This window comes from Ambystoma mexicanum, chromosome 12 (assembly GCF_040938575.1).
Source record: "Ambystoma mexicanum isolate Mex_15411 chromosome 12, UKY_AmexF1_1, whole genome shotgun sequence".
Classification (NCBI taxonomy): Eukaryota; Metazoa; Chordata; class Amphibia; order Caudata; family Ambystomatidae; genus Ambystoma; species Ambystoma mexicanum.
The window spans coordinates 460364861-460383868 of record NC_090936.1 but is presented as its reverse complement, the minus strand read 5'-3'; the positions used below and the strand labels follow the sequence as shown (position 1 = coordinate 460383868).

The following is a 19008-nucleotide window of genomic DNA, read 5'->3' as shown; positions in this document are numbered from 1 at the left end:
TCAGGGGTCTTCATTTTAGCCTTGATGCAAGGAACCTCGGCCGCACCGGTGCTGTGAGGCCTAGAATGTTTTTGAGACATGTTAACAGCCAGAGAAGCCTTCAACGGAAGGACCTCGGTATTGCCGGTAACTGAGGAATTATGGTTCAAGACCTCACTCGGTGCCCCTTCAAAAGGTCCGGTATCACCGCTTGAATGGGACCGGTGAGTAACACACCTCACCGACAAAACCTAAACAGGCCTCTTAGACCGGTCGGTTACCCTAGCCACCAAACTAGGGGCATCGGACCCAAGCCCGGTATCTAAAGCCCTACGACGAGCCTGGAACTTCTGTTTGGTACTAACAGCCCCAACAGAGGCCTCAGGGCGTACCCAAGTGTTTTTACGGGAAGCTCCAACCCGGGAGACCTCGAAGCAAGCTCCGGTACCCACCACCACAGCCGAGCTGGTCCCTCAAATAGCCCCCACAGGCGGTGCCTCAGATAGCAATCCGGTGTCAATAGGCCCCTTACGGAGACCCTCGGAGAAAACTCTGGTACACTTTTAGGCCCAGAAGGCACCTCAGGGCAAACCCCGGTAACAGAGGTCTTGACGCTCCGCCCGGCCCAGGAAGGAGTCCCCCGGCAGGGTGCTCTAAAAAGTAAAGGACTAACCGGGAGTTTCTTCTTTTCTTGCAATGGGGGAGCGCGCTGGAACACCTCCTCCCACCGCTCCAAACGACAAAGCGCCCGGACCGAAAAGGAGTCGCAGTAAAAGCATGAGTCCCACCGATGGTCCAGACCCAAACACTCTAAACTGGATGGAGGTCCACCCTAGCGAAGATCGCTGACAAGAAGAACAAGTAGGAAAATCTAACTGAAACAGCATAGACGGACTCGGAACCGCTAGCTGGAGCAGGAGAAGAGGACCTGGAAGTTAAAAAAAATCTTCCGAAGATGCTAGTGCGTCGAGTCCCGAACGAGTGGAGAAAAGGACTGATGGGCGCTGGGCAGAGCTTAGGAGGGCAGGGTTACTGCCGCGTGCGGTACCCCGTGCAAAATGAGAGGAAGGACATATTTTGGGAAAAATGTGATGCTTTCTCTAAGTGCTCCGGCCCGTCCAACAGGATGGAGGAATGTCCTATAAGTATGGAGGAAATGGGACGGGACGTAGGAGTATTGGGCATCAGCCCGGGAGCTCAGGTCAAAATGTCTGCAAAAAGCTAAAAAGGGGAAGCCCACGTAGCAGCCTTGGCTATGGACTCCCAAGGGAAGTATTGTTGGAAGGCGACAACAGCCGCTTTGCCATGGACCAGATGTGAATGTATGCCCTTTGGGGCCTGAAGGCATGGAGGTTAGTAGGCCTCGGAAATACATGAAGCTATCCAACAAGAGATGATGCTTTCGAAGCTGGTTTCCCTTTTGGGTCATCAAACATAAAAGAGTTATGAAAAACTTCTATGTCCGATGGTTCGTCTGTCGAGGTAAAACTTCAGCGCAAGTCTGATATTTAGGTTGTGTAAAACCCTCTCAGCATCGGATACCGGGTTAGGAAAGAAAACCGTTAAAGATACTGACTGGTTTAAATGGTATTCAGAAACAACTTTGGGAAGGAAAGAAGGGTTAGAGTGCAGCACAACCTTATCCTTGTGGAAAATGAGAAACAGATGTTCGACAGAGAGCTTGAAGCTCACTAATTCGTCTAACAGATGTTACCGCAATCAAAAAGGCCACCTTCCAAGAAAGGTACTTGAGCTCGGTAGTGGCCATACGTTCAAAAGGCTTATGACATAAGGTAGTTAGGACCACATTTAGATCCCATTTGGGATGAGGCGTGCGAACGGCGGAAAAAGATGAAGACCTGCAAAATGTCTCTTGATGACTGGGTTTGCCAGTGAAAAAGAGCAACTGTCTGTCGACAGATAAGCCGCAATGGCAGATAAGTACCTCCTGCATGACAAGACATGGATTCCAGAGGCTGCAAGGTCAGATTACAAAAGCAAATAGAAGCCTGTCTGGGATTAAGCTGTTTAGCTAGACACCAATGACAAAATCAGAACCATTTGCTCCTGTGTTGAGCTCTCGTAGAAGGCTTTCGTGCCGCTTGAATTATACGCATGTTATCTTCGGAAAAGGCTGAACTGCGCTAATGATCCGAACTCTGGTACCAGGCCAATAAGATGAAGGATTGTGGCGATGGGTGCCACAACTGGCGACTGTGCTGGTGAAGGTGGTCAGGAATTTGGAGAAACCTGATCAGGGAGAACACCAACAGGTGCTGCAGTTCCGAAAACCAGGACCTGGCTGGCCACCAAGGAACGAAGAGGAGAGTGCAGCACTCCTGAGAGGTGTTGGTGGTAACTTACTTGTGGGCAGGGCTCCTGCAAGGAGATCCCCATTGAAAGGTTGCTGGTGTACGACCACCATTGAAGATCTGCCATCATGCAAGATGGGACTGGAATCATCTTGGGAGTCCCGATCCGTAGCCTGGGACCAGCAGTGCCGATTAAGCTGAGTGCGACTCATTTTCAGTCGTGCAAGAGGTCAAGCTAGCACACAAGAGGCCATGAGACCCAAGAGTCTCTGGAGCCACCGGGCCGACATGTGGGAGGACTGCAGGAAGAGCTGGCACGTGGTTGAAAGATCCACAATCCTGTCCTCTGTCAGGAACACTCTGAAACTGACGGTATCCCAACAGAAACCCAGAGAGATCAGGTCTTGACAACAGTTAGACAATTTCTGCCAGTTCACCGAGAGCCCAAAATGGAACATGAGCTGAAGGAATGACTGCAGATTGGCGGTTGCGGCCTGTGGGCAGGGACTGCGCAGGAGCCAATTGGCCAAGTGTGGATATACATGAACTCCCTGCAGTCTGAGGAACATTGCAATGACCGCCATCATCTTCGTAAAGACATGCAGTGCCGTGCTGAGAGCAAATGGTAGCACTCGAAACTGGAAGTGTTCCGTTCCCACGGAGAACCACAGATATTTCCAATGTGGGCTCCAGATCAGGATATACATATAGGCATCCTGAAGGTCTACCACGCTGAGCCAAATGCCCTTCTGGAGAGAAGACTATCTGGCTAGGCGTAATCATCTTGAATTTCTCTTAGGGTAGAAAGATTGAAATTGGAGATATCGGGCATAGGGCACAGGCCAGCCTGGTTTGGGCACTGTAAACAGACGGGAGTAATAGCCCTCCCCTTGCTCCCGCAAGGTACCAGGCTCCACTGCTATGAGGTCTAGAAGTTTCTGTACCTCAGTTCTGAGGGAGGGCGAAGAGGGTGAGGGTGGGTTGGGGGGCAAGCTTCCATGAGGGTCTGCCACACCACCAGATGAGAATAAATTCGTCCTCTCACAGGAGTCTTGTGCGACCAATGAAAAACATCATTTAGATGATTTATCGGCGGGGAGACCACCCGTTGCTGAAGAGGAGGCTGTTGACCAGGAGAAAAACCAGCCACCTTGTCTTTGCTATTTGTGGCAAGGGCCACCAGTGGGGGCATCGGCCCGGCGTGCACGGCGGTCCTGAAAGCCTCTGAAACCAGAGAAGGACCTTGTTTGAGACGCCGACCTCCGAGTATAAACTGCCTTAGCTGGGGTTTTGGCAAGGATCGACAATGACTTAGCAGTTTGCGTGCTTGTCTTGGTGAGTTCCTCATCAGTGGAGGAGTGGAATAGTTCCTTACCTTTGAAGGGAAGATCAAGTACCTTGTCCTGAACCTCCTTTGAGAACTTCGTAGATGCAGCCACGCTTTGCGGGTAATGTCTACTCCAACCATAAGGCCCGAGCGGAAATGTCAACATGATGAGCCGCGGCCTCCAGCAGGTCCTGCGCCAGAACTCTGGGATTTGATAAGCCGCCCTTAAAGTCTTTGAGCCTGTCAGGAGGAATACATCCCTGAAACTTGGCAAGCTCGTTCCACAGCTTGACATTAGCAGCCGCCAGGATGAGCTCCGTATTCGCCTGACACAGCTTAAGAGCAGAATTGGAAAATACTACCTTTTCCCCCCCAATGGCGTCAAGAAGCTTGTCCTCGGAAAAGATTTGAGATGCTTCAGTGGATGATGTAGAGGATGGCTTAGTCTGGAGCATAGCGGATACTGCCACCACAGTCGATGCGGGGAATGGACATGCAGTCAAGGATAGGTCTTCAGACGCTTGTAGCGAGCGTCAATTTTCTTGTTTAGGTTCTGCTCGAAATTGGCTTTTTCTCAGGCCTTGCTGGCTTCGGCCAGGGCGTCCTTTTGAAGGAACAGGCCAGTTCGCTCCTGTGTCGACAGTAAATGCTCCAGAAAGCACCCCTTCTTGTGGTGCCGGAGGGTCGGGTACTGGAATGTCTAGCAACACCACCATATCCACCACCCAGTCGTGAAAGGCTCTAATAGAGCGAGCGGGTCTTTAGCTGTCCTGGTCCGCTTGATCCTCATCCAATGCGGCAGGAACAAAAACCTGAACTGCAGCACGTGGCACCTCAGGCCACAAGGGCAGGGTTGACTCTTTAGCTGAGGTTAAAGCGGAGGCAGGAGGAGGGGGCCCCACTGAAAGTGGTGGCACTACCAGGACCTGCAGAGGGATTGCCGGTGCAGGGGGCGGTTCAGGTGGCCTAGGATACATTTCCTTGAATAAATCCTTAAAGTATGCCTTCCTTGGATCAGAGTGCATAATCGTCTGAAACTTGCCAAAAAAACGCATCCTTAGAAGAAAGCCTAGGCGCTAGAGTGGGTAGAGGCCGCTCTGAAAGGGCCATTTTATTAACACCTGAGGTGAACTGAGTCACAGGTGTCAGTGAGGCTGTGGACACCACAGGAGTCTCAGGGGACTTATGTTCCATTTGAGCCTTGTGACAAGGAACCTCAGCAGAGCAGGGGCTAGCAGATCTAGAGTGCTTTTATGGCCCATTAGAGACTGCTGATGAATTAGCCCCCAGTGAAGGAAGCGTGGCAGAGCCGGTACTTGAAGACTTAAGGTGTTAAACGGCTTCTTTGCCCGCTCAGCAGGATCGGTTCGACCACTGGCCCGAGTGTGGGAAAGCTTAGGCTCAATCCTAAAGCCAGAGCCCTCAAAGGTGGCCCCTCATTCTTGCTGGTCTTAGATATAGCCCCAAGACAGGAATCCTCTGGGGTAGCCCTGTTACGTTTTGTCACCTTAACAGGAATATCGAGACGAGACTAGGTAGACTTCGTTCCAGATGTGGAAACCTCAGGTATGACCCCAGTGACAAAAGCTCCAGAAGTATTGGGCCCCAAAAGGAGAACCTCGGATGAAGATCCGGTCTTGGCAGTCCCTTTGCAGGGAACCTCAGAGGAAATGCCGGCGTGCCATTTAGATCCCTTTTTGGATACCTCAGGGAGATCCCTGTTACTAGAGCCACTTGGGCCCCTCCCTAACCCTGAATACCCCCAGGAAGGAGCCCCCTGGCCAAGGTGCCGTAAAAAGAAACGAACCTACCGGCTGCTTACTTTTTTCTTAAATGAACTGCTGCAAATGAGGAGGAATCCGCTGGCACACCACCTTCCACCTGACAAGCCGATGCTGGAGTGCCCGGACGGACAGGGAGTCGCAATATAAGCACGAGTCCCACCGGTGTTCCGGGCCCAAGCACTCCAGGCAGAGAGAGTGGGGTTCCGCCCTCACAAAAAGAACATGACAAATCCCAGACGCTCCGGCATAGACTGAAGAAAGACTGTGGAACCGGAGCAGGAAAATGAAGGACAAGGGAACAAAAAGAAAAATATTCCCCAAGATGCTAGTGCGTCCGACCGCGTGGAGGAAAGAACTGAGGGGTGATGCACTGGCCGGAGCTCAGGAAGACTGGGCTGCGGTCACATGCGGTGGCCCAGTATAAAAATTAAGTTAATTTGTTGATGCTTTAAAAGTGCTCCGGTCCCGTCCCGATGGACGGAATGTCCCATAAGTATGGAGGAAAGGGGCAGGACATAGGAGTACACCGAATTCCATAGTGGGACTGGAACAGAGAGAATTGACACCCTGCACCTCTGTCCTCAAGGTTGGCTCATCCAAGTTAAGGCAACCAGCACCTCGTCAAACCATCATAAAAAAGTACCTTCCAGAACTTCAAGATGCATTCTAAGCTACCACAGAGCCAGGCTACGCCATGGCAAAAGGATAGAGACAGCACAATACAAGTGGATGAAGAGGCCAAAAAATGTGTGGCTTTCTTTCAAGGAACCAATAAATCAAATCGAGACATTAGCTGAAAGCCCAACAACGTACCCAAAACACCACTGACTTCCATTTCAAGATACATTGGCCTCAATGCACCTGGAGCAGACAACACTCACTGGACTACAGCCGTCAACAGAACATAAGGGCCATTACAAACAAGAGAAACTCCACCAACCCTCGAAGACAATCTCAGAAATGTAACTCCAGGAATTGGCACAGATGACCGTTTTTAATCACAAAACACCACTCTACCACCAATTGTCAATCGAACCAAGATAATCACCGCAACCACAAGAAAACCTTACTCGGGTGATGAAATGCTCCTTTGCCTTCTGAAGCAGACACTACGAAGGAAAGAAAAACTTCAGACATGGGGAAGCCACAAAAAAATCATTTTAGAATCAACTCCTGCTCTACAGCTGAACACTACTCAACCTTCTAGGACCTTCTCTGTGGGAACAAAAAAAATCTACTATGCATCACAGAGACCTAGATCACAGAGGATCACACTGTGGTTATACACAGGGACATCCCAATGACAACAGACTTGACAATAGAATTGCGAAGAAAGGAGGAGTAATTAAAAGTATATAGATTATCAATGTCAACATAGCACCCTCTACTTTGCAGACTGCAAATCACTATTCTACTGTGCACTCTTTCACACGGAGCTCCCTTCTTTCTCATCTAAAAGGGAGGCCTAATACAACACAGCTTTCACAGCTAACCTTTTGGTAGACCAGCAAGAACTCGCCATGCTGGAAGATTTTAATCTGTGGCTGGAAAAGGTGGACAACACAGCTACAAAATCACCTCAAGCAACTAGTTAAAGGAAGCACTCCCACAGCTGAACACACTGGGAGTTTTTCTAGTAAAGGTTTTAGCACCATTTGCCGCCCAATGCTCTCACCACGAGGAGACAACCACTCCATCCCATACTGCACCTTCCCCCATGCAGCACCACTACTGAAATTGATCAAAGTCCGCCGCTAGTTCTAGAAACTGAACGTGAACACTGAATGAACAACTTAATCTAACCTGGATTTAAACACCCTCGACATGACTCCCAAAGAAGCCTTTCATATTGTCACAAAAGAAGCAAGTCTTCACATTATTCACCCCCACTGTTAATTTCCTCAAAAAATAAAACTAGAGACTAAAGAGGACCTGGAAAGTAAATGATCTACCAACAGACAAAATGACTCTATAGTAACCGCTCCCGATATATTGAGAACAACTGCAAAACCTAACAAATATGATCTCCATCACATAATCTGCACAATACAGCTGAAAGGACACGTTAATAGTAATAATAATAATAATGCTAAAAATGCTCTATGAATTCAAAAACCCTTCATTCTGTAACATAGCACTAGCACCACCCCAAGCACTAACTCCATTGCAGCTCAATCCAGCAGTATAAACGGCCAATCCAGGACCACCTAGATAAGAAAAGACCAACATCACCAATGTAAACAGAGCAAGGAGACCACCTATTTCAGCACTGATAGCCATTCGCCCCTTCTTGATAAAGCAAAAAGAAACCACATTACCAATCCAACAGAGCTATACCAGCACTCCCTCGCCATCTAAGAAATAATAATGCAGCAATCCGGACTAAAAGGCTCCCTCTAAACCCTCAACACATATCAAACAAGGGAGTGGTCCTTGTGCTTTCAAAGCAACATTCATCAAGTCTACAAATAAATATCAAAAGAAAAGTGGCTCTCCAAGACCTAGCAAATTATCAACCAATCTCAAACATGTTCTTCACAAAAATCTGAATTTTATAGGTCAACAGCTCCGGAACCACATGGTAAGCAACAACGTACTCTACGAGGCAAGATTCAGACCAACAAGAAGAACACAATCCATGATATGCTCTATATCGGTCATGGTAAACAGATGGCCATTCTCATATTGTGGCCCATTCTCATAGTGTGGTTCCCCTAAGGGATATCTATGCTGCTTTCAATACCAGTCACAAACGTCTGCTAAAAATATTGGAGGTCATCAGAATAAAAGAAACCACTTTCCAATGGATCACTTCATTTCTCACTGATAGAATTGAACACAAATAGCTCCTTTCAGGTAACATCTCTGAATCCTTACCCATGCAGGCAACCCCAAGGATCCAGACTCTTGCCTCTCCTTTTCAATATCTACATGACCTCTCGCCCCCAGCCCCCATGGAATTTACCAATAACTGAGGCATCACATGCTTCAAACGCACAGATGTCAAAATCATCTTCAAGCTTGCAATCTATGCTTCATCAAATAAACAGGATTTTACCAAACTACTTGCACATGTTGGCTCATGGATGACAAAAATGCAAATTAACCAACCAGAACTAATCTTATGATATATGGCAACGCAATATAGTGACAATCTAGTTTCTCAAACCAATCCCTTGACCAGAAGGAATGGCAACTTGGCCACTGCCTAAAGCAGACAAAAAACGTATACTGTTTTTGGCCTTGGATTTCACACTCAAACCGATGTTTAAAGCCGTCTTAAGCTACTTCTTTCAACTCTGAATGATGCAGTGCATCATGTCGCCCTGACCTTTCTGCAGAGAACCATAGTAGTCTTTTCACTAGTTCTTAAAACTAGACTACACCAACAACCCTTACCTGGGTATACTGGATTAACTATTAAAAAACAGGACATCAAGACCTTCTTAACTTAAGAGACCTCAACCTACCAAAACCTCCACAGGCTCCTGATCAAACATGTGTTCGATGTATTCTCCATGCATAGCTCATTGCGCCATCTATCCGGCAGGAGCCCAGAATCCCCCAAAATCAAATTCACCCACTGCAAACTAGCAAACCCATTACCCAATCAATTAGCCTTTATAAATGGTGCAAACGTTGAACACAAAAAGCTAAAAGAGGATCAGCCTTGTCCATTCAACTCAACTAGCACTGGGATTCTGTGCACCGAAGAAAACCACCTGGCTTTCAGAAAACCCAAAAATCTGCATATTCAACTAGCACCAATGACCACGCAAATAAAATCTGAATTCAATCTGAATAAAAGTTGGAACAGCCTCAGATGCCCATCGCAGTTATCAACCACCAGATGGAACCTTCCTCCGCCTGTCACACGAGCATGCCACAAGCCTGAGTACACCTGCCAAAGGTTATACAAAGCATTTGGGTCGGTTTTCCTGAAGTACTTAAATTGAATCTAAACTGTACTCAAACATGCCGGAGGCGTGCACACTATGTATCAACCAAGAAATATGGGAGATCGGTGTCTGGGAATCCTTTGGTGAGGCCAAGGAATGATAAGCAAAGCAAGGTAAAATTGGGTCCAACCAGACCTGTTCTCCAAGTCTTAGGATGGGGTTGGTGAAACACTTATAGGGTCCAGTGTAAACAGGGAACAAAGTTGCAAGCTGCTACCCAGCCATCTAAAGTCACTCGCCACCTCAATGCATTACATACACAGTACAGCATTTCTCACTCACCTAGAGTCAAATATCACTAGCCAATGGCTAGTGGAGCGTGCACATTTTAAGCACTTGTGCAAATTAATATCCAACAAGTAAACCGCTTTGGAAAACGGTCATGGATGGGTCAACACAGTCAGCGAGTAGAGGTGTTCTCAACCTCGAATGCAGTATTTAAATCTAAGGTATATGCACCTATTCTTAAACGTCTTTGTGGATGCTCTTTGCCATCCAAATAAATGTTCCTGAGCATAACCGAAATATTCCAAAAAACAACTCTTAATGAGTACTCACAGTACCATGGGATTTCCCCAGAGTGGGTTTGGCATCCTTCCCACCAGGTGTCTCATCCACCCTCAAGATTTTGCTGGCCTCTTACCAGCCCTTTCTACTCCCCTGACTCGCGTCTGCTGGCTTCCTTTTCACCAGACTTCTTTCAGCAGTCAGAGCACTCCTGCAGGGTTCGAAATTGCTAGGAGCTATTTCGCTCCTGCTTCTAGCCTAAAAGATCCTGGTTAGCTTGAAACCAACAGCTACCAGTAGCTACTTCTGACTCCTCATCCCAACTGGTTCCTTACAGATATGCATAAGTGACTTTAACTTTGATTATTTGAGAATGTTAATAAAGAAGAATGACATATGAAATACACATTGAAATACAATGGATCATACATAATGGAAAAAGGTTGAAGTACCATCTCCTGGTAGGTCCTGGCTCACCTGCGGTGGCTCGTGCCAACAGGGCGATGCCAGTTTTATGTCCTGCTCATTTAATCTTAATTCAGAACTCTATCCTGGCATTCCTCTCACAAGGTTACAGGGTTTCTATTAGCAAGGTATTGCTAGCATCTCTTTCAATACACCAGTCCCTGGATTCCCCTGGCATCCTTTTCACCAAGTACCACTTCCAAATGTCTAGGTACCATCCTAGCAGCCTTTTTTCTAAATTGTTTTTTTTCACTTCTTTCCAGCAGATTCACTCCAGACTACAACTCTCAGAACTCAACTCACTTACCACCATCCTTCCCACCCTCAGGTGCAAATGTCTTGCTTCATCAGCTCCAACCATATGTCTAGGGTCTTCCCCTTCTAAGGGGCACAGAGGAAGGTGCCACCCCTCCTCTCCATCAGAAACTATCACTGCCCACCCCAAGGCTTCCTTATACCCGGCAGCAGGCGCTCTTCCATGGTGAGATCAGCAGTACACAGGTCTACCTTAGACCAAGACACTCCCAAGCATCTCTAAAACACTCTGGTCTTCTCTTAACTGGACTACTGTGCCAGCATCCTCTTTGGTCTCCCCAACTACGCTTTCAGTCCTCTCGGCATGATCATTAACTTTGCCACCAGAACTGACTCACTTCACACCTACTTCCTCTTACCAGTCGGGTCAGTCCGTAGGTACTTTACTTCAGTATACTGGCCAAAAAAGTGCATGTAAAATATTTTTTAAAAATGCTATTCATTTTCAAAAATGTAGATTCCATACAATGAAATCCTAATCAATGCACTGCATGATACTAACCCACACAGAAAATGAACTGGAGAATAATAACCTTCAATGCACACCATAGTAAATATTAGACACCTTAAAACATATTAAACAGCCAATTTTTCCATACTATACCAGTGAATTCAATAATGAGCTCCCTGAGCCCTTTGGTAGAGCAGTGCTATATAAATAATTTTCAGACAGATAGAATAAATAAATGGTAAAACGTAAAAATAATAATGAAAAACCTATGCTTGCAACCATAAAAATTATAAGAATCAAATTTTGACTAACTGCAGGATTGGCGGATGAGATGCAAAACAGGACCAGATTTTAATTTCTTCTCCTAGTTCACAAATCTATCCATGGTAGGGCACCACTGCATCTATCCTCCTCTATCCAAATCTAAGTCTTTGCATAATCGCCGCTCTGCCTCCTGGACTACCCTTGTGGCACCTCGCCCTCCCTGTGCTTCCTCTTGCTTGGGATCTCTTCTTGCTCCACCTGCATGGAATTCTCTTAATCTGAACATTCAAGTAACAGTCCATGCCGATTGGTTCAAGCGGAATTTAAAGCCTTCCTCAGAGTTATGATCTTATCTGCCTTCATGTTAACATTTTTCCCTCTCGCCTCTAACCTGCCTCTTCCCTCACTTTCTCTGCCTCCACTAACACTTCGTCCATGAAGGTCACATCCCTAACATAGCTGGCCGTACCACCTACATGCACTTATAAATGTCTGTCGATTGTCCCCAATTGCTGTTAAATAGAACCATGTATTGCCCCGGCTAATTGTTCCATTTACTCCCTACCACAACCTAGTCCGAATGCTACTTAACCCCCTGACCTCAATGCTACAGTCAAATAAGTTAACTTACCCATTATATGTTTTGTGATGAAAAAATAAATGTTCTTCCCTTTATATAAAGACACACATTTTAGGTCTCTAGCCAGGATCTCGCCCAAGGGTTTGGAGCTATACTATGCCTCTGGCGAGATGAGCCTAGTGAATTCCACACCTTGGCAGCCAGTCCACGCCAGCCTCCTCCGACTTAAGAGTCCCCATTTAAATGGTGGTGGCCACCTATTACGCACCAGCGCCCTTTACCTGAAAAAAGAAATGCAAGAACTCTTCAACAGACTTACCTATTTAAACACTGGATCTATAATCTTGAATCAAAGATACTCTCTCGTTAAACCATTCTAGACTCCCTACCCCATATAAGCGACCCACATCATGACTCTCCCTCCATCTTACATCAATTGCACAGTACAACACTTAAACAAGCAAGCTGCCTACAAGCATAACCTATTAATGTAGCCACTGTACACTTCACTAGCCCCATCTTACATCTGCCACCAGCAGCTGAACAGGCCCACAGAAGCCCAGGCTTAAACTGACCAATTTTGGCATCTACTCATGTGTGTCTGCCACGAACCACCTAGAATCACACAAGTACTCAGAACGCTGGTATTTTCCACCTGCAATTATCAACACTGCAGGATTCACATATGTATTCCCCTCTGTAACCCACTAACAACTTCGACTCCACTCTTTTCTTGCAAGGCAGCGCTCAGCGAGGTCAGCAAAATAGCAGGTGCAAGACCACTATACATTTCAGACTAGATGCAGGGCAACACTGCTAGTGGAGCACAACCAAAAAAAACAACGTCCGACATTTGCACAGAATTTACAAATAGCTGGGTCAGTGGTTTGGCTATGTGATCAAGGGAAATCAAAACCGGTTAAAAGGAGAGGAGACCTCAGTTTTTCACACCTATCCATGACGCTCAGGGGCACTAGCTGACTGAGGTTTATGAAATCCAAGGTGGGGGGAAAGGTATTGGTCCAGGAAGAAGCTACAGTAATGCACACATGAATAAAGCATGTAGCTTGTATGCGAGAATGGAGGACTATTGCTGCGTTAATGATGCTTCTAGTACAATTATTTTGATACTGATCTTTAATGCAACGAAGCAGAGAATCAAGAGGTAAACAAGAATTCTGGGGTGGTTTAGCCTATAGCCTATAAAGCCTTTGATCAATCAATGTGTTCATCAGGAAACATATTAACTCAAACCATCAGGGTAATGTGATAACAGACCCCTTTTCCCAGTTCTCCAAAAAGATGTGTCCTTAAAATAGATTTACAAATGTCTGGCATGGTGCCCCCGAATATAGTGCCAGCTTACTTCCTGGGGTCCTGCATTTTAAAGCACTTTGTAAACTGTGTGGCTTCTTAACCATTTTTTTCATAATCTGTTTTGTATGGAAATACATTAAACAAATCTGTTCCATTGCAAGTCACCAACAGTGCACAGGAACATTTCACAAAGCAGTTTCATGATGCATTTGCCCACTATATGTCAATATTCTGCCAATGTAAACAAGCAATAGCAACTATTTTGGCTTTTGTGTAGGCATGAAAAATGAATTTGCCAGGCACTGCCATTGTCTTTATTAACGGTCGGTGGTTGGTAGCAACTGAAAAAATGGTCGAGTGCCTTGCAAATGCTCAATACTTACAAGCAAGCCAAAACTGTTGGCTTTGCCAATGCCAGTTTTTAATCAGACCTTGGCGAAGGACATGCATAGTGCTTATTAATCGAGTGGCTGAAGGCAGACCTGATTAAGACATTTATATTACACCAGTAGCACGCTCACAACTCCAATTAATTCATTCACTGTCAGAAGACTCCTTTGAAAAACACTGGCAGGCACATAAAACACACAAAGTTTGATGGCAAGGCATGAAGAAAAATGCCTCAAAGAGATCCCAGAAGGCTGTGTTTTTGGCAGGAAGAGGTAGGAAGTGGGTGGGAATGGCCATAGGAATTAACATTGCCAAGGGCAGCCAATGGTTCGATAAAGAACGAAACATGTACAAGCATTATGTCCCGACGCATACGCCATTTCTCCCTCGCTGTACTCTAATGCAACAGTTTGTTTATAGGTGACACTTTAATGCCACCTAATAGCCACTACAAGGAGATAAAGGCCAGCAGGAGCTGAACACCAATCCGTAGAGTCAGCTGATTTTAGTCAAGCCATACTTCAATCTACTGTTGCACAACAGCAGGTAAACTATTACTGCTATTCGTGAACCACACTAGCTATATTGCCATGTTGTCTAATACTAATTTGCATTTCGCATTCTCTCATGAAACGTGCCTTGCGTTTCTTAAAGATGTGCCTAGAGCTATTTTTAGGCCAGAAGTAGTATCAAACATGGAACTGTTTCTCACGGTCAAAACCTTTCCATGCTCCAGATGAGAATGCAACATGCAAATGTCAGCGTACCGTTTAGTGACAAACTCCCACAGCCCTGAGAACAGGGTTCTACAAGCCTGTACCTTACCAATCGGTGTCAACGCATCACCAACAACCACCTGATAAGTATAAAATGTTTCTGCACTAAGACAATTTTTGCCTTTAGAAGGAAACGGAGTTGTGCCAAATACTGTTATTTTCCTCCATGACTCCAACCCCCACTTTGAATGTTCTCCTCAATTAACAATTTAGGGTCCGGACAGGTAAAACATGACCTTTTGCTGTGTGAGAATGGTGTTGGAACTAAACACTTCAACTCAAAGTAGGAGAATAAAAAGGTAACCGACAGCAACAAGGAACTAAAAACTGCATTACTCACAACCATGCAGATATGGCATAAGCCTGCTCACGCCAAGCAGGGATTGAAGAATGTAAATAAAAGCACTGTAATAACAAGCATTAAAGAAAAAAGTAAAAAGTAGGACTTTTGCTGTACTCGTGTCCGTTTAAAAAGCAAGGAAATTAGGAGGTACATGCTATTGACACCCAAGCCAGAAGAAGGCATCAGCGAGGGTGGCCCTTATGACAAGTGTGAGCATAAAAGCCAAATAAATCCCTCATATCTAGCAAACTATTTGGTCTTATGGAAGACGTAATTTACCATATACAAAGCCATGGAGAGCCGGAGGAAGAGGGCACAATGGACTGTACCATTGGTACGCAAATCAGTTATTGGACAGTCAACACTGAACGTGGTGCAGTTACAGGTCATCTTATTATTCGTCTATGTTATGATTGAAATGCAAAAAAATATGCCGTAAAGGTCAATCCAATGAATATCACTTACCATTTGGCTGCCGCTGCTGATTAAAAGCATGAATATCCATAGGAGAGAAGATGTCCGAGTGAACTTCACGACGATCCTCCCCAGTGTACTTGTTGCAAGCCAAAATAGAGTGAGTGTTCCAGTCAGTCCAAAACAATGTGTCCCCAAATAAGGTCAAGGCGAACGGATGGGGAAGGGAACCTTTCACCACAGCTTGCCTAAAAGGCAGAAAGCATAAGTTATTAGAGCATATAGATAGTGGTCAAATGTCTCCAATAAATTAGATCGCAAGCCATTTTGCAAAAACTAACTGAAAAGGTTACTGCTTTCCTGCTCCGAGTGATAAAAGGATTAAAACACAGAATGGAATATGGAGCCTATACAATGTATTATTAGAGGTAAATCGACGTAAGAGAACCACCAATCTTCATCAGGGTCACACACACCCAGTGGACACCTTTTAGATGCAGATCGTCAAACAAGACTGGTCCCTCAGTGGGTGAAAGTAGGCCAGGCATGACTACACTGAAAATATTTATGGAGGAGAAGTTAGTTTCTTCTCCTGCTGGAATCCGCAAAACATGCTGATTTCACATAAAGAATACTAGGCAGACAAAGTCGAATGAAGTGGGATTCTGGCGTAACATATGCTCGAGTAAACCCTTTACACCATGCGTTCAATGTTGAAGCTGTCATCACTAAGGCAAATTTAAGAGTTAGCGTTGGGCAAGTTCTACATCAACAAGCTGTTGAATGTGGTCCCCTTTAGTCCCACAACCAACCACAAGAGCAATTATGACCATCATTACGCCACGACAAACAGCAGTGGCATCAGGCCCATGCCACGGCACTATACATTAACCCCGAGATAAATAATTATAAGTTACTCACCGTAGTGACCAACATACTCTTAGCCCATAGTCCCCTTTCCTCCATACTGTATGGGTGTCCCTTCGAAGGGACGGGGGATTGAACCTTTTTCACCAGAAAAACCACCTTCCCCTTTAAATTTAGAGGCATGCTGGGGCGCGGCCCAGGGAACATGCGCTGCCCTGACTCCGCCCTCCGGCGCCACACCTCAGTCCCCATTGACACATCAACAATAGATTTAACATTGCCTAATGACGCCAGTATTTAGGGGGGAGGTTGGTGGGACGTATGGAGGAAAGGGCACTAATGACTAAGAGTATGTTAGTCACTACACATGCCAGTAGAAGGACCTGGCCGGTCCCTGGGAAGGCGTCCCCCTTGCGTATGCGCTGGAAAATATCAGCCCTACCTTGGGCCAGGTCCGATGCTTCACGAAGTCCTTGAGATCCACTGGAGGCGACCTCTGGAAGAGCTCCCTCCACAGTCACACGGCGAACATGATTGCCAACCAACCATGGTCTGGGCCAAGGCAACGAAGGCAGAGTGTGTTGGGGTCTGAAGTTGGGAAGAGCCCGTTGCAGGATGAACACCTGCTGAACCCTGTAGAAGTCAACAGGCGCCGGGGAGGAGCGCGACACCTGAGGACCGAGTACCTGAATGATATAAAAGACAAAGAAGTATCCGAACGTGGAATTACATGGCCGAAGCCAAACCCAGGAGTGCTGGTGAATTCGGCCCGTTCCAGTCGACGCGAAAAAGGGGACTGAGGTGTGGCACCGCAGGGCGGAGTCAGGGCAGCGCACCCGCGCGCCTCCAAATTTAAAGGGGAATAAGGTTTTTCTGGTGAAAAAGGTTCCATCTCCCGTCCCCTGGAAGGGACGCCACATAGTATGGGGGAAAGGGGACGGGAGAGTATGTAATTTATGAGGCGTTCAATGAATGTCACAAACATGTTAATGTGTGCCTGCATAGTACACAGAAATCCATAGTCACTTCATACTAAAGGTAGTGGAAATATGTTAAGTCATCTATGTGACCGAATAGGAAGCAGTGTTTTTACATTTTTCTATTATGTTCAGATTGTGTGTAGGCATCGGCTTTGAGACCACAAATGTTGATTACTCAGGGGATTATCATACAACAGATTTATTTTAAGATTACTCGGTTTACTATTGTTTCAATTGAATTATAGCATTGCACCTTTCAGTGCTTTTGTGAGAAGGGATAGAAATAAATTGAAGTGAACATTTTCCTGCAGTAAAAGTACATTTAATCTAGCATGCAATATTTGCCTTGCAAGAAAAAAAGGTTAATCCGCTGAGTTTTATTTCAGCAGTTGGGATTTGCGTTAACAGGGGGAAAAGGTTGCTTAGTTACAGATTATCTGATAGTTTGGTTTTTTGTGGGTGGACTGATTGTTAGATATTTAGACAGTGCACACAATGCTCCTTTTATTTAAAAATGACATGTTCTCCAGTTCCCTAAAATTGGTGCCATCTACTGCATGGACAGAGGAAATGTCCACCATCTGGTGATTCTGTGTTCTTGCGGTGGATGCTGCAGATTATGCAAATTGAGCATTTTGCTTGCGACTCACATTCTTTGGGCAATCCGTTTGTAATATATGCCCACTTTTGCACCACTTTTTTGGGCTGGGCCACATCATGAAGTATGACTTTTTAGTCTGGTTTTAAGTGCCTAGCAGTTGTGATTCTGGGAAGACTACACACAGCAGGTCATCTTACTGGAGAACAGGTTTTTTCTAAATGTATTTATTGCATATTTATATGGCGCCTATACAAAATGTGTTTCCAGGCGGCGAAAGACAAAAAGGGTGGGGGCAAGGGAATAAAATCAATAACGGTCCTACTAGGCCTTGTGACATTCGGATCGTGCAAGTGCAGGGGCTAAGGGGGCGCGTGTTGGGCAAGTGCTATGGGGAGCCCAGAAGGGCAAGTGCTATGGGGGTAGGAGAATAATAAAATTACTACCGTAGTGACTACCTTACTCCTTGTCCATAGTCCCCTTTCCTCTATACTTGTGGGACATTCCGTCCTTCGGGACGGGACCGGAGCACTTTTATAAATCAAAACTTGTTTTGTCATTTTATTTTTACGCGGGGCACCGTATGTGGCCATGACCCTGCCCACATGAGCTCCGCCCTGCGCATCGCCCTTTAGTCCTTTTCTACCGCCAGGTCAGACCATTTAAGCAATAATAGAGGATACTTTTTAGAGGGCACTAGGAGTAAGGTAGTATGGTGAGTAACTTTGTTATACTCCTACGTCCCGAACCCTTTCCTCCATACTTGTGGGAGATTCCCAAGCACACCTCACAGGTAATACGGGTGGATGGAAAAAAAAACCTTCACTGGAAGAATTCTTAAGAACATCCTGGCCGAATTGGGCATCGGCCCTGGAGCTCGGGTCCAAGCAATAATGCTTACAAAAAGCTGATGGGGAAGCCCACATAGCCGCCTTGGCAATGGTTTCCCAAGGGACATATTTTTGGAAGGCAAAAGCAGCCGCTTTGCCACGTATAAGGTGCCATTCGGAGATTGAATGCCTTGAATGCTATATGCTTCTGAAATACAGGAGGCAATCCATTGGGAGATAGTTGCTTGGGAAGCCGGTTTCCCCTTCAGTTCCCTGAAGGTGACAGAGTTGTGAGGAGCCCCTGTGTTCACTCGTTCTATCAAGGTAAAATTTCAGGGCTCGCCTGACATCCAGATTGTGCAAGACTCTCTTGTCATCCGATGCTGGGTTAGGAAAAAAGACAGTTTTAAGGAGATCGATTGATTTAAATGAAATCTGTAACTACCTTGGGCAGGAAGGACGGAGGAGTGTGAAGCACAACCTTATGCTTAGGAAACGTGAGAACAGAGGTTCCACGGAAAGAGCTTGGAGCCCACTTACTTGCCTCGCC

At 46.0% G+C, this 19008-nt stretch overlaps 1 protein-coding gene across 1 annotated transcript in view; it reads right to left on the bottom strand.

The window, feature by feature from the left end:
- Positions 1-19008, bottom strand: part of LRP6 (LDL receptor related protein 6) — a 1542295-nt gene that overhangs the window by 1225422 nt on the left and 297865 nt on the right. Inside the window, exon 4 of the mRNA XM_069628714.1 lies at positions 15235-15431. Coding sequence (XP_069484815.1) covers positions 15235-15431 — 197 coding nt within the window. The remainder of the gene's footprint in view (positions 1-15234; positions 15432-19008) is intronic.